General features: G+C 49.4%; 1 protein-coding gene across 2 annotated transcripts in view; it reads left to right on the top strand.

Moving 5' to 3' along the window:
• NSMCE2 (NSE2 (MMS21) homolog, SMC5-SMC6 complex SUMO ligase) overlaps positions 1-14,659 on the top strand; it is a 225,813-nt gene extending 211,154 nt beyond the window's left edge. For both annotated transcript variants that reach the window (XM_070392736.1, XM_070392737.1), the window contains exons 5-7: positions 6,245-6,345; positions 6,756-6,862; positions 14,317-14,659. In XM_070392736.1, coding sequence (XP_070248837.1) covers positions 6,245-6,345; positions 6,756-6,862; positions 14,317-14,434 — 326 coding nt within the window. In that variant the 3' untranslated portion in view covers positions 14,435-14,659. The remainder of the gene's footprint in view (positions 1-6,244; positions 6,346-6,755; positions 6,863-14,316) is intronic.
• The last annotated feature ends 491 nt before the right edge of the window (positions 14,660-15,150 follow it).

Here is a 15,150-nt window from a genome sequence, read left to right as displayed (position 1 = left end):
GATTTCATAGAGGAAATTCTGAGTCTGGAAGGGTGGTCAGAGATTGCTAGGTGCAAGGCCAGCAGAGTGCACAAGAGCGTGGCCAGTGTAATTAGTTCAGGTGGACATAGGAGATGGGGTGAGGTGGGGAGCAGTAGGAGATGAAGATGCTCTGAGCCACCTACTGAAGTCTTGTTGTCATGCTTAGGAGGCCGTGGTTTTAGAAAGATGGCTAGTTGTAATAGAGAGAATAGATTGGGGAGAGACTCAGACAGAGAGATGAGTAAAGAACCTTTTGCAATATTCTAAATAGGCAGTTCTGGGGACTTGGGTGAGGGCAGCAGAGAGAATGAAGAGGAGGAGACAGAGTGAAGACAGTTTAAAGATAGAGATTGCATGTCTTAGCTACCTGGACGGGTGGCATCTACAACCCTCAAAAATAAAACGTACCATTAGCTCAATTGGCGTTTCTCATCTTCCGATCTTTGCTTGCTTCATACTCTACTGGGGATCTAAATAATTGCGAGTTGTGGACCTTCTCTGTGTGGGCTCTGCAGCTTTCCTATCATGTGGTTTTCTAGTTAATTGCAGAATAAAGAAACAGAATGTGTGCATTAGATTTCCTGCTTTTGCTTGGTAATCTAGAGATGGTCATTAAGTCTTCTCTTACAAGTAGTCTTAAACGCATGTACTGAATTTGGGGATATTTTCAGTATTTGTTGGCTTGAGATGGATATTGTATGACTATAAAAAACTGATTGGTTATTGTCCCACTAGTAGAATACACTGGGTTTTACTTATTTTAAAGCCTGCATATTTTGGCATATGACAGATATGACAGTATTTAAGTAAGTGGAAGCAAATTATTACATGATGTCAGTTGAGGACGAAGCACATGCCTAAAACAACAGTAGGTAAATTAGTGAGTTCATGATAATGTGAACGGGTACATCTTATTATGATTGTCAGCTCATTTGGAGGAAATATTTTGAAATTCTTCATTCAGTGTGCTTTCAGTATCTTTAGTAGAGTGTGTCGAAAGAGCCATGGAAGTGAAAGCGGCCAGAAATTGAAAATGTTCATAGCACTGTGTCAGCTAAACACAACTGAGCTAGCTTGGGCCTCACTGCGCCTGGGGCATGAAAGAGCTCATCCCATTTAGAATCCTGGGTGGGACCATCTTGTCTTTTCTCTGGGTGATCCCATTGCGTATCATTTTTATTGAATTGAGCGTACATATTGCATGTGCCCACTACATGCTAGCTAGGTCTGTGGGTATTCTGAGTAATAATGTTAAAAATCATACCATTTTTTTTTATCGCACTATTTTAAGACCTTTCACACATTAACTCATTTAATTCTTATACAACTCTATGAAGTAGGTACAATTATTAGCTCCATTTTACATCTGAGAAGATTGAGACAAAGAAAGATAATGTAACTTACCCAAGCTGAAAAAGTGATGGAGCCAGGATTCCAACCCAGGCAGGCAGTTTCTAGAGCCCAGGTTCCTGAATACTGTACAACTGCCTGAATGCCCTTCCCTCTTCTTATCACACCTCCTGGAGAGCCTGGCTTAGTCATCACTTTCTGCAGGAGATTCACCTGGACTCCTCACCCCACCCACAGAGATCCTCTGGGTTACTTTCATACTTTGTACACAGCACATGTATTATTTCACTCATCGCACTGAATATAAATGTTTCTATGTGTCTCCTCTGCCAGACCCAATCTTAGTCCTCTTTGTATCCACGCCTGGCACTTGCATAGTGTTCGGCACAGAGCAGATGTTCAACAATGCAACCTGAGTTGAGTTGGTTTGACCGCTACACACTCAGTGCTTGTCCTCAAAGAGCTTTTGGTCTACCTGGAAAGGAAGCTCCATCCACATGCAACAATTGGATAATGAGGAAGTAAAAGCTAAAAAAATATGGTATAGGCAGTAGTTGCTGTGAGATTTCTAAAAAGGGAGACTGGCTTTAGGGATTGGGTAGAGATATCGTCTCCAAATACATACAATCTGGGATGAGAATAGCTTATAACCAAGAGAAGAGGAGGGACATTGATCAGAATGTTGACCTCAGGTGGCTAAGACTGAAATGCTCACATTTAAGGCGGTAGCAGAGCTGCATCAGGAAATGTAGGTTGAAAGGCCCTTCTTTATGATGCAGTTCAGATATCAGCTCTTCAAAGAGGCCAACACTGTCCTTTCCTGGGAGGGTCTTTCCATAGTATCTTGTGTATGCAGAGCCCTCACAAGACAGTGTGCATGACATGACTAAGCCAGGCTCTCGGGAGAGGTGTGATAAGAAGAGGGAAGGACCGTGCAGCAGTGAGGATCACAGCAATCTGGAACATGGGCTCTAACACAGCCTGCCCCTCCGTCCTACGTGGCTGAGCTCCCTGAGGGCAAGGACTGTTTTTTGCCAATACTAGGCATAGTGCTTCGGGCACATAGTGGTAAAAATAATAATAATAATAATAATAATAATAATAATAATAGCAATAACAATTTTATCAGTATATAACATTGATTCTAATAGAATATATATTGTAAGTAACATTTATTGGACCCTATCTTCTAGCCGTTGTTCTGATTGAATTGTAATAACTCAGTCTGTTCTTGAACATCTTTGTTGAAACTTGATTTCTGCAATGATGCTGTCCTATGAAGGCTGTAACATCTAGGAAATTTAGTTCTGTAGGTCCTCTCTGTACATGACCTGCATCTTAATTCTGCAGAAGCCATTCACACACAGCAGAGGCCTGGGTGCCAGAGAGTATTGGAAATAGGATTCAGTTCCCTCAATGGCAACTTGGCCCACCAAACAGCTAGCATTCAGGCCAGGCCGGGCCACCAGTCTCAGGAAGAAACCATGATGCAAAGCTGGACACCCAGCAGTGCCATAGAGAGACCTCAAAGCCACACACACACACACACACACACACACACACACACACCTGTACTTCTTTTCCCACTTGGAGTCTGAGATATGTCCAGGTTAACAGGTAGCCCAGCTGTAGGTTCCTGGGGAGGAGAAACAAGTCAGCAACTGGCGCAGACACATGTGCAGATACTATAACGAGAGAGTTTCAAACTTGGAATCCATGTTCTTTTGCACATTAGGGGGGCCCCCAAACCTTCCGTGTACAGCTCAGCCCCTCCAAATAGGCTGCCCTGGAATAGTGCCAGCCCAAGAGTCTGGACAGCCCAGGAAGCATCTCAAGCAGGCAACAATATTTATAAAGTATTTTCTTTATGTGCTACTAACCCCAAGAGAAAAGTGCTTTTAGAAAAACGTCCAGGCTTCATTGAAAAAGCACACAGCAATCAGCTTGTGTTCCTAGCTGACATGAAGCTGTCTGACGGTGGCCAAAGTCGGGAGGCCTGAAGACAGACAAGTGACTAATACTAGGCTGTGTGTGGCCAGGACCAAGTGTATTTTCTGACCACAAGACCATGTCTAGAGTCTCCTTTGTAATTACCACATGGCCTACTGTAATTGTAAACCTTATATTTACTTCCTGCCTTTGACATGTAATTCAGGGTCCAGGGCTGCACCCCAACCTGGGGTGAAATTCTCTGTCATTTGCCTAAAACCTATAAAATCATTGTTGTGTGAGGGTGTGTGTGTTTGTGGTTGCCACATCTGTCAACTATGTTAAGTATATCCTTATGAAAAATATGCCCACTCCTGCCTTGTTAGATAAAACCCTTTACTAAATCAGATGTTTACTGAACACCTATTACTATATGCCAAAGATATTTTAGACTCCAGGAAACATCAGTGAACAAGACAACAAAGACCCCAGAGGGAGACCAAGGGAGGGGAGGGGAAAAGGGAAGGAGACAGACAAAAACATAACTCACAGCCCGGCCAGCATGGCTCAGTGATTGAGCATGGACCTATGAACCAGGAGGTCATGGTTCGATTCCTGGTCAGAGCACATGCCCGGGTTGTGGGCTCAACCCCCGGTGTGGGGCATGCAGGAGGCAGCCGATCAATGATTCTCTATTATTGATGTTTCTCTCTCTCTCTCTTCCTCTCCCTTTCTGGAATCAATAAAAAGTTATTTAAAAAATAAAAAGAACAGCTCACAGATAAATGCTATGGGTAGTGTCACAAAGGAATGTCATGGGGAATGCCTAGGTGGCTTCTTAGGCTGAGGCGCCAGAGAAGCCTCTGTAAGAGGTTACATTGCTTGGGCCTGGGGAGTGAGAGGGAGATGGTCAGAGAGGTGGGCTGCGTGGGCCACTGTGAAGAGTGTGCACCGAGTCTCGCCCGAAGGCTGCTGCACAGGTCCGGGCAGCAGGCCGCAGTAGTTTGTTCTAAGATGGAGTGGAAATCAAGAATCTAGATCCGGATTACGGAATGTAGCTCAGAAACTGTCCACAGAACTCGCTGATGTTTTGGATGAGAGGAATGAAGGAAAAGGAATAATCAAGAATAATTGCAAAGGCTTTGGTTTGAGCCATGAGGAAGATGATGACTGAGTGAGAAAGGCTGAGGGCAGCCCTTCTTAGCTCCTCAGTAACAGTCATAACTGACTAACCGTGAGCCTACATCTTGGGATCCAATAAACGCCTTCACCTCCCTCCCCCAGGTCACATCACTGGGGAATGTTCATGGCATTTTGGAATCCTGAACTGTTCACACTGCTTCAAGCATTCCCCTGGCTTCTCCCCTGTAGTGCTCACTTTAGGACATCAAATGAATCACAGGAAAGCCACTGGCATTTCTCATGGGTCCTCTGTAAATGCCAGCTCCTGCCCAGACCTCCAACCTCGGCACCTCGCTGGGGCCGGGGCCCAGGCTTGGATGGGAGGGTGCAGCCGAGCTCTGCCCCACTGCTCAGAAGTCGGCAGCTGGCACAGACCAACAGCATGCCTCCAATATGTTTGTGGCAAACAACAGGACCAGTGTTCTTGTTTTTCTCTTTATAATCAGAAAAAAGTTTGAGATCTCTTTAATAACAAACAACTTGGGGGAGTGAGGGGTGGCCCCCTGGTTTTAGTATTCAAATGAACCAGGCCAAGAAGATAGAGCCAGGCATCACTTGACTAAATCCCTGCCTGATTTGATCTATATTTTTCCCTCCAATTTTCTAATACTGGGCTTATCAAAAAGTTGTGTCTTCTGGTCAGCTAAACTCGTGTAAGTGACATTTATTGCCAGACGTGACCTTTTGTTAGCACATTGTAGAATCCCAGCGTCAATATCACTTTCTATAAATACAGGTTTCGGGTGAGGGAATGTTCTATCTGGAGAGAAGTTTAGCTTCGGAGAACCTTTCTCCTTTTAGACTGCTGGTCTGTGGGCTCTTACTCACCGCTGGCATTCTTCCTCGGCTTACGCCGTCAGACCTCCTTCCGTGATCACTCATGTTGGTAGCCACCTACGGTGCCAGTTCCCCACTCCGCCTTCCCTCGTGGTTGGCAGTGCATTTGACTTGTGCTTTCTTGCTTCCTCTACGTTTTGAAATTTAAAAATAGAAAATAAAAAACAAACCCACAGTCGTTCACGCTGGCTGAGCTCTGTAACTCATCTAACAGACTTTCCGGTGAAGTCCACAGTGTAACACATGCAGTCGGAAACCAGCCACTGGTTCAGAACAAGCCCTGCGAGGCGTGGACAGGGGTCACTCTCTCGCAGACGGTCAAACACACACGCAGAGATGGGCAGTGGCCGCCACAGGAGGCGGCTTGGAGAGCCACCCGAGAGAATGCTCCGCTCTGCTCCTGACTCTCCTCCTCTCCTGTCTGTCCCCTTTCCTGTCCCTCAATAACATCTAACAGAATAAAGGGGTTCTAAGACCAACAAGTTAAAGAACCCCTGCACCACCTAACAGTCATTGCGTTTAGTGAATGCGTCCTCGTGCCTGGGGCAGTGCGAAGCGCACCACATTCTCTATCTCTTCATTTTTGCAACAAAGCTGTCAAGTGGAGCTTTAAGAAAGGCCTGGCTGGCCAAGACCTCGCAGCTGGGCGTGAGAGAGATAACCAGGTCCGTGGGACACCAAAGCCGCACTCCTGGTTACTGGACAGCACGCCCACAGAGGATCCTCTGTAACTTGGAAAAAGTGGTTTACTGCTCTGTCTCGGTCTCCTCGTCAAAAATGGGCAGGAGGGTTAATAGGCATCCAAGTGCCCCGCACAGGGGCTGGCACCGAGTAGACCCTGAGCGACTATTGCCCGTTCCTTCCACTCCTTCCTGCCCTTGTCATGGTGGACCCGGAGGCTCAGCCACTTCCCTTTTTCTTGTAGACGGTCTTCAAGCGGACAGAGAGGCTGATGGACCAGAGGGGGTTGACGAAGATATGATTGTGACCCAGAGTCAGACCAACTTCATCTGCCCCATCACACAGGTACCGTGTCCTCCTTCCTCCCCTGAAACCAGAGCAGGTCTCTTCACAGAGGCCAGGGGCTCCTGTTTGCTTGCTGACTGGGTTTCATGTCCACGGTTAAGAAGGGAGGAAAGAGGAGTGATGGGGATCAGAGAGTATATATACACGGGAGGTCCGTGGGCTGGAAAGACTTTTCAATCAGTCATACCATTTGGGAGTAAATTACTGGCCCACAGGCCAGTGACATTGTTACCACTAGTCTCCCTGCTATTTCTTCTGTGGCCCTCGGTCCTAATTAAGCCTTGAGATTGGGAGGTTAAACATAGAAAGCCCAACTAGGAAAAAACAGTGCCAAGTAATCAGTGACTTGGAGAAGTTACTGGAAGTTGGTCATTAGCATTCCTGAAAGCCTGATGTCTCCTTGATTGCAGTTGGAAATGAAGAAGCCAGTGAAAAATAAAGTGTGCGGCCACACCTACGAAGAGGAAGCCATTGTTCGAATGATCGAGTCCAAGCACCGGCGGAAGAAAAAGGCCTGGTGAGTTGGTCCCGGAAGGGAAGTGGGGCCTTCCTAGGGCTGGGCTGGCGGAGGCGCTGAGTTCACGCCACGGGAAAAGGTGTTTTACCCTCAAGTAAGCCGCCTCCCAGATGGCGTAAACATGGGGGCTGGCTTTCTGGGAAAACAATCCAGGAGGAAAAGGGTAGTAACCTCCTCGGGAAGAGCCAGGGAACGCCAGCCACACGTTTCTAAAGTCGGAGACAAAGGAGTTGGATTGGATTGTCATCATTAAGTAACAGGAGTTTGGTGAATTTGTGCTATAGCCTGAAAACAAATGAAAGAACTGTGATACTAAGAGAAAGACGAACAATCTTTCATATCTTTAATTACTTCAGTAACTTCCCCAAAGGTTTAAGTAAATGTGTGGATAGGTGGTCAATGAGAAGTTATTACTTTGAAATTGGAATGTTTGAAGGCTCTTTCATATGGATATTTCTACCTCCTTCTCAAACGCACCCCACCCCCTTGCCTCCCATGACCACAGAGGACACAGCTGGGCTCCCGGAGGCTGACTTGGGGAGGTGTTACACTCTTATCACAGACTTGGCATTGTCACCAGGAATGGAATGGCAGGTGTGGCCAGCTCTCGGTGGACTTGTGATAACAGTCCTTGGATGTGGGCTCGCTTCTCAGGGCCCAGAAATGTGCGGGTCCGGACCTGGGATTGGAATCCCCACCACCCCTCACGGGTGTGGGCTTAGAGAGAGGGCGTTGGAGATGGCAGCTATCTCGATGGTCATTCAGTCAAGTGATTGACCCTATTTATTCTAGGAGGCCGGCCTACTGGTTGCAAAATGGAGACAGTTGAGTGCATTCTTATCTGCTTTGAGCTTTCACCTTACAGTTGTGCTGTTGTATTTCCCTAGTGAAACCTTCCGTTCCACCCTGCGAATATCCTTTGTTTCTGAACTTCTCGCCTTTCTTTTCTATGAACTCTTTCCTCTCTTCATTCTCTGCAAAGTGTCCATTTTTTAACATAATTGCTAAGAAGAGGTGTTCCCAGAGTTCTGTTTCCAGCTCTTCTTTCTTAGTTTGGAATATTCTCCAGGAGTCAGATTTGCAAAGGGCAGCCACTGGTACAAAGCACGTTCTCATAGTCCCAGGGGGAGGGGGAGGACCGGGGGGCGGGTACGTCTAGAACCGGCTTCACATTTAAGTGGATCTTCTTAATTGCACACTTTGGCTTTCTCATGCCCTCGGCCTTTTTTGAATTGTGCATATTTGGAAGCTCTTGTGTGATACTTGCCATTTAGGAAAAAATAAATTTCTCATATTTCTATAACTTGGGTTCAGATTCTGCAAACTCTTCGGATTCTCATAGCTTAATAACAACAATTACATCCAAGTGGAAGAAGTCTGCGAGATTGACAGCGAGGGTAACGTTTTTCCTGGGCCCTGAAAAATGAGAAAGATTTCGGAACGGCAAAGAAAAACCATTCTGAGCGAGGGGCTCACCCCACTCAGAGCCTGATCGCTTGGTGGATAGTAGGGACTGTTTCAGGGAGTGTGTATTGGAGAGAGAATAGAAGGATAATGGATAAGAGCAATAGAGGAGTGGTGTAAAGGCTCAGTATAGAGGGCGTTAAAGGTCATGATTTTGTTAGTTTTCTCATCTATGAATTGATGCTAATAGTTGTAATTGCCTGATTAGTATGTCTTAAATTTGAATAAGATATATATAAAGCGTTTAAAGTGCCTGGCACATGGTAAGACTCAGCACACGTCATCCCATCATCATCATGGTCGTCATTTTTTTGCCACTATTATTCTATAGACATGAGAGGACATTATTTGGAGGGAGTAAGGTAGGCCACCCTGGAGTTTAAGAAGTTACTCCAACAGCAGTTCACAGGATGGATTAAAAAGGCATGAGGAGCCTGGCCAGTGCGCCTCAGTGGTTGAGCACCACCCACGAACCAGGAGGTCGCAGTTCGATTCCCAGTCAGGGCACGTGCCTGGGTTGCGGGCTCGATCCCCAGTGTGGGGCGTCCAGGAAGCAGCCAGTCAATGATTCTCTCTCATCACTGATGTTTCTATCTCCCTTCCTCTCTGAAGTCCATGTGTGTGTGTGTGTGTGTGTGTGTGTGTGTGTGTGTGTGTGTGTATTAAAAGCATTAGGATGTTTTTGCAGTATATTGAGTTATAAATAATAAGAGCTTGGATTGAGGCGAGATAGGATCTGAAAGGGGAATGAAGATGAGAGTGATTTCAGAGGAAAACTGTCAGATTTGGTAACTGAACGTTGAAGAGAAGTGAAGGGAGACTGGAATTTATAAACGGTGTCTAGAAGGACGGACATGTTAGACAACCGAGAGGGCCTAGAAGCGGAACACATCTAAGTCACGTGGAGTTTGAGGTCGCAGCGATACAGCCATTTGGAAGTATCTTAGATTTTTTTGAACTTGGGAGAGAGCTCTGAGCTGGAGACGTTGATTGTGAGGTTGTCAGCACAGAGGAGTCAACCCCACTTACCTGCCAGCCCAGACGCAGCTCTGCACTGGACGTGACCACCACTGAGAGCCAGCAGGGACAGGACCTGGCTAGGCTCTGCTCTGCGCCCCGCTGCCCTCAGCACCTGGCCCTGGGCCTATGGTGGACACTCAGCGGTGAAAGGGCAGCCAGAGGAGGAGGACCCGTGGAGCCGTCTAAGACATCATCAGGAGCACACAGGGAGAAAAGAGTGTGGGGGAGTGGGCGGGGCCTGAAGACAAGGGGCACTTGGCAGGAGATGGAATTCAGGGCCTCTGCACAGTCCACCTCAGAGGCTCCTGATGAAGCATGGAGCTGTGTCACTTCCCTGATGCACGCCGGCATGATGAGCAGCTCCAGGTCCCTTTGTTTAAATGTCTGTGACACATGCATTTGAGAAGTCTCCGTTCTTCCTCCTTGATGTCTGATTGTGTTTGTGAGGCTGGAGTTCCAGGTACACTGTGTTGCTGAGCACTGACTAAATGTTACTGTCCCTGCCCTAGTCTCTGGCAGGACCTCTCCCTTGGTTTGAGTCAGAGTAAGACTGGTGAGACGTCGGCCCTAACTAAATACAGTTAGAATGATTTCCTGGAATATCTCTCATAATAGCCTATTTATCTGACTAACAAAACTGTCTTACAATTTTATTAATTTAATGTTGAAAGTATTACAGATGTCCCCTTTTTTTTCCTACTGACCCCCTCCACCCTATCCCCACCCCTGCAACGATTTTTATATTAATAAGACATTTCCAGTTTTCCACCATCATTTCTTTCCTTTTTTGTTTAAGAACCTGCACTATAGTAACAAAGCCACATCTAAGAGCATGTAGAGTAAAGTTGACCAGAACTGTGGTGTTGATCAGCAGAACTCCAGCACTGTGCATGTGGTCCCTGTGCCAACCTCTCCGAGCCTCCATTTCTCCATGTGTAAGGTGGAAATATCATCTCCCAGAATTCGGGATTAAGGAAATGGTGGGGAGTTGCAACCTAGCTCTGGACCACAACCTTCTCGACAGTGGCGAAGCGAGCAGCCAGGAGGAAGCTCTTCCTGGACAACAGAGCCTAAGCAAGTAGCAGTCTGGTTCTGGACAGGGAGCCCGTTGGTGTTACCTCACGTTGTTTCAGACTCAGGGGATGTGGGATGCAGTTGCCCTCTGTGTTTAGGTCTGATAGGAATCCATCCCACTCAGATTTCCAGAGGGGGCGACAGACCTTCCTTCTAGAACTTTCTAGAGCTGGGTTGAACCTTGGAATTCTTGGGACCAAAATCCAGGAGCTCCTAAGAATCAGAATCTTGTCCTTTTGAGCTGATGCTGAGGCCAAGGTTCCCCACAGCCTCCTGAGACCCTGAGACCCTTTGTTCAGCAGACGCTCACGCTGGCTCGCTGCCGCAGGAGTGCTCTCCCCTGGCCGTGACCTGAGTCAGGACCCAGCCTCTCCTTCCAGGCCTGTGGGTCTGACTCCTGCACAGCAGTGACGCCAGAGCTGGAGAGCTTAAGACTGGGCACTGCCACACCCGACTTGCTCACCAGGATGTTGTGTAGAGTTGTGTAGAGTTGTTATGTAGAGTTGTTTCCCTGGAGGAGTGCCCAGATTCAGAATCATGTCATCATGGCCTTGTCCTAACCTTTGTATCTTAAAGCTTTGTTTACTTGAGATGGGGTGAGAAGCCAGGTTCTCCCCCAGCTCCTGCAGGGACCCCTCCTCCAGGAAGCCTTCCCTGAACCCTTATTCTTGCTGAACAAAAGGCGCCTCCCCCAGGCTCCCGTGGCACCATGTCCATGTGGCCCCAGCGTTGTGGGTGGGCTGGCTCTTCTCCACACGATTCTTAGGTGCAGAGCTGTGGACTAGAGCAGGAACCGCACATTGTAGCACCTGAGTGAGTTCCTTGACCCTTGTCAGTGTCATCTACTTATTTCTCACAAAACCCTATGCTCTACCGTCATCTTTCTAGAGGGAGAAACTGAGGCACAGGAATTGAGTCACTGGCCCAGAGTGTCCAGCCAGGAGGCGAGCACCGGGTCTCTTTCACTCCTGAGCCTATTTGTGTCATCGGCTGCTGGGCTCCCCTTGAGAGGGGTTTCGGTCGATGCTTCTGTCCCGGAGTCGATCCCTTCAATGAGCTGAGGCCTCTCTGTCTGACACAGGCCCCGCTGGCTCCGTCCCCTCCGGGCGAGTGTGCCTGCTGCTCTGCAGCTGAGCGGTGTGGCTAATCCCGGCAAACATTCTCCAAATGCTCTCATCTCTGACTGAAACCGCTGATGTCATCAGGAAGTCCTCCACCTCACTCTCCACTTCCCTGTCCACCGCTTATTCACTGTCTGGCCGGCGGTGTGAGAGCCTTTGTTCTGCGGAGGGGCGAGACCACGGCTGGCGGCAGAGAGGATGCTCGTGGTGGGAAAACACTGAGTGAGGGTCGCCCCACAGTCCTCCCGGCCACCTGCTTCGAGTTGCATTTCCATGTCCCAGAATTTGAACGATGAAAATGCCTTTTCTGAAGTCAGAAAAGTATCCATGTCCTTTTCATAGTTGCAGCTGTTTACTTACTTCCTTAGAGAAAACATTCACGTGGCAGCACCAGGGGGTTTGGATCGAGTGTCAGGCATTTCCAGGCACCCAATCCCTACCCTCACCCAAAGTTCAGTCATCAGAATGAGGCGAACCTGGCCTGGTTCCTGATCTCCTTCCCATGGGCGCCTTTCTAGACTCACATTTAACACAAGGACCTGACCATCCAGGGCACCTTCACCTGACCACCCAGGGCACCTTCACCTGACCACCCAGGGCACCTTCACCTGACCACACAGGGCACCTTCACCTGACCACCCAGGGCACCTTCACCTGACCATCCAGGGCACCTTCACCTGACCACTCGGGCACCTTCACCTGATCACCCAGGGCACCTTCACCTGACCACCCAGCGCACCTTCACCTGACCACCCGGGCACCTTCACCTGACCACCCAGCGCACCTTCACCTGACCACCCAGGGCACCTTCACCTGACCACCCAGCGCACCTTCACCTGACCACACAGGGCACCTTCACCTGACCACACAGGGCACCTTCACCTGACCACCCAGCGCACCTTCACCTGACCACACAGGGCACCTTCACCTGACCACACAGGGCACCTTCACCTGACCACCCAGGGCACCTTCACCTGACCATCCAGGGCACCTTCACCTGACCACCCAGGGCACCTTCACCTGACCACCCAGGGCACCTTCACCTGACCACACAGGGCACCTTCACCTGACTATCCAGGGCACCTTTTAGCATTTTTAAAACCGACTGCTCACAGCGCAGATTCACCTCAGTGACTGATGTCTCTGCTCTAAAGTCGCCTTGGCCCAGAGACCAAGAGGGTGTCTTGCAGGGTGAGCTGTGGGCTTCCCGCTGCTGGACAAATCAGAGCTCCGTGGTCAGCCGTCTCCCCCTCTGGGTTACGTCTTTTGTCTTGTATTTGTTATTTTTATCTCATTTCGTACTTGTTATCTTTGATCTCACTCCACCTGTGCTGTTTGGTGAGCTGTCTCGGGTCACTAGGCGGGGCTGTGTGTGGGCAGGAACCTATATTTGTAATTCACACTTGGACGCCCAGGCCCTAGCCCAGGACCAGCCACACAGAAGGGCCGTTGCATGCATGAAAGTGTGCATGTGTGTTGATGTATAAAGATGTACAGAGACCATCAGCTTTAAAATGTGCTAGAAGAACGGTCACCAAGGAGCAAACGAGAGTCATGGGAGGTCATGAAGGGAGCCGGCGAGTCCGAGCAGGGCGCTGCCTGCAGCCCCATCCTCACTCCCGGCAGCAGAGGCTCAGGAGGGTCGCGTGAGTGGGCGGCACAGACAGGATCCAGACTAGGTCAGCTTGACTCCAAACACTGGGCACTTCACTCCACACAGTCTGGCTCCTGTTGAGAAGAAATTAGGTGACTTCATCCAGCCACTGCCTTCAGAGGAGACCGTCCACAGAGCCATGAGCTCCCCACCCCCACGAGGATGAGTCACGCGCCGATGTCCTCGGCCACAGCTGAAGTCCCCATCGGCCCACTCAGTCTCTCTCCAGGGGAGGGCAGTTCAGAGGGAACACACACCTCCTGGGACTCCTGAATCCCCCCCCAACCTGGTTTGCTGTTGTTCCCCTCGGAGATGAGGCACCACCAACCAGTTGCCTATCGGCTCTGCCAAACTCGGAATGAAGCTCTTCTCTGTTCCCGCCGCTCCGTCAGCCAGTCCTAGGGGTTCTACTGGCAGCTCTGTCCTGAGGCTCCTCTCTGCTCCCCCTCATCCACACCACCCTCCCTCCTGGATCCCTGCGGGTCCCCAGTGTCCCTGCATCCACTCCGCCTTTGTCCTCCACTCAGCAGCCAGAGCCCTGTTTTCTAATCACAGCCCTCCTTGTTCAAACCCTCCACTGCTTCTCTTCATGTTCAAAAACAAAATCGCCCTGCTCCGCCTCCGCCCTCCTCTCCAAGGGCCCTCCCTCCTGCTGAGCTCGCTCTTCCTCCAGGCCACCAGCTGCCGCTTCCTGGGCCCCTACACCTGCTGCTGCTCCAGCCCGGCCCACACGGGCACCTGTTCTGGACGAGACCTGCGAGGCGTGGCTGACCCCCGAGGGACAGCCTCTCCCTGCCTTGACCGCTTCCTTGCCTTCGTAGCACTTAATGCAAACTGAACTTCCAGTCTGCCTCTAGGTGGTGACTTTGTGACCACCTGTGTCCCCCATTGGAAAACAAGAGCCGGGGAGTGGGCACTGGATGGGCGTAGCCTGTGCCCCCAGCACGGGACGGGGCCTGGCACAGGTGGGCATCCGTTCATACTCTAATGCGTGTCCATCACACCTGATTTTTAAGACGTGCTTCTTTGGGGTAAAATGCCCTCGTTTAAGTATGTGTGAGCGAGAGAAGTTCATGCAGAAGGCATTCAGTGGCCTGACCTCATTTTCTAATCTCTCCCAGTTGCCCTAAAATTGGCTGTGGCCACGCGGATGTGAGGATGTGTGATCTGGTCCAGGACGAAGCACTGAGAAGGGCGATTGAGAGCCACAACAAGAAAAGACACCGTCACTCCGAGTAGGAAAAGCCACCTGCCCGCAGCCACGCCCGCAGCCTACCTCCTGCCCCAGCCATCTGTAGAGAGCGCGCTGGTCACAGCGCTTTGACTGGCTGCATCGCACACTTTGTTTGGGGTAAAACTTGAAGATTTTAAATGCAATTGAAATCATTTTTCTATGTTACAATAAAAAGTCAAGGAAATTATATTGTTTATTTTTAAGCATTTTATAATTTGAATAAAACTTTGATAAACTACAGCTTGTCCTGTCTGTGCACCGCCGGAGGGGTAAGCTGTTCCAATGGTGCAGGCTGGGAGGTGCCAGGCCCTTCTAGCTCTCCTACCTCAGACTGTCTTTTTTGTAGTTTGAACTCAGTGATGCCTTTCAAGAGATATTGGAAATGGAAACACATCGAAATACTCCAGCTGCAAGCATTTCCCATCAGGACAGTAAGCAAAGCGTGAGGTGACGAAGCAAAGCACGATGCTCCGTAGCAGGCTCGTCAGTGCCGTGGTGACTGCTGCCACCACACAGTGTCACCGTGGGAAGCCACCACGTCCTGTCCGTCCTCTGCTGTGGCTCCAGCCCCCGGGCCTTGGGGTCTTCGGTCATGAACTAAAGGCGCTGAACCAGTTATTTATTCTCTGATGCCCCTTTAGCCCAAAAGTCGGTGGACTTATGACCAGCAGGGTCTTTAAACTGAGTATCATTGATTATGTTCTCATTGTGTGAAGAGTGC

This window comes from Myotis yumanensis, unplaced genomic scaffold (assembly GCF_028538775.1).
Source record: "Myotis yumanensis isolate MYYU_CA2020_CCGP unplaced genomic scaffold, mMyoYum1.0.hap1 SCAF_15, whole genome shotgun sequence".
Lineage (NCBI taxonomy): Eukaryota > Metazoa > Chordata > Mammalia > Chiroptera > Vespertilionidae > Myotis > Myotis yumanensis.
Note: the sequence above shows the minus strand (reverse complement) of the source record. Positions and strands in the feature narration are given on the sequence as shown.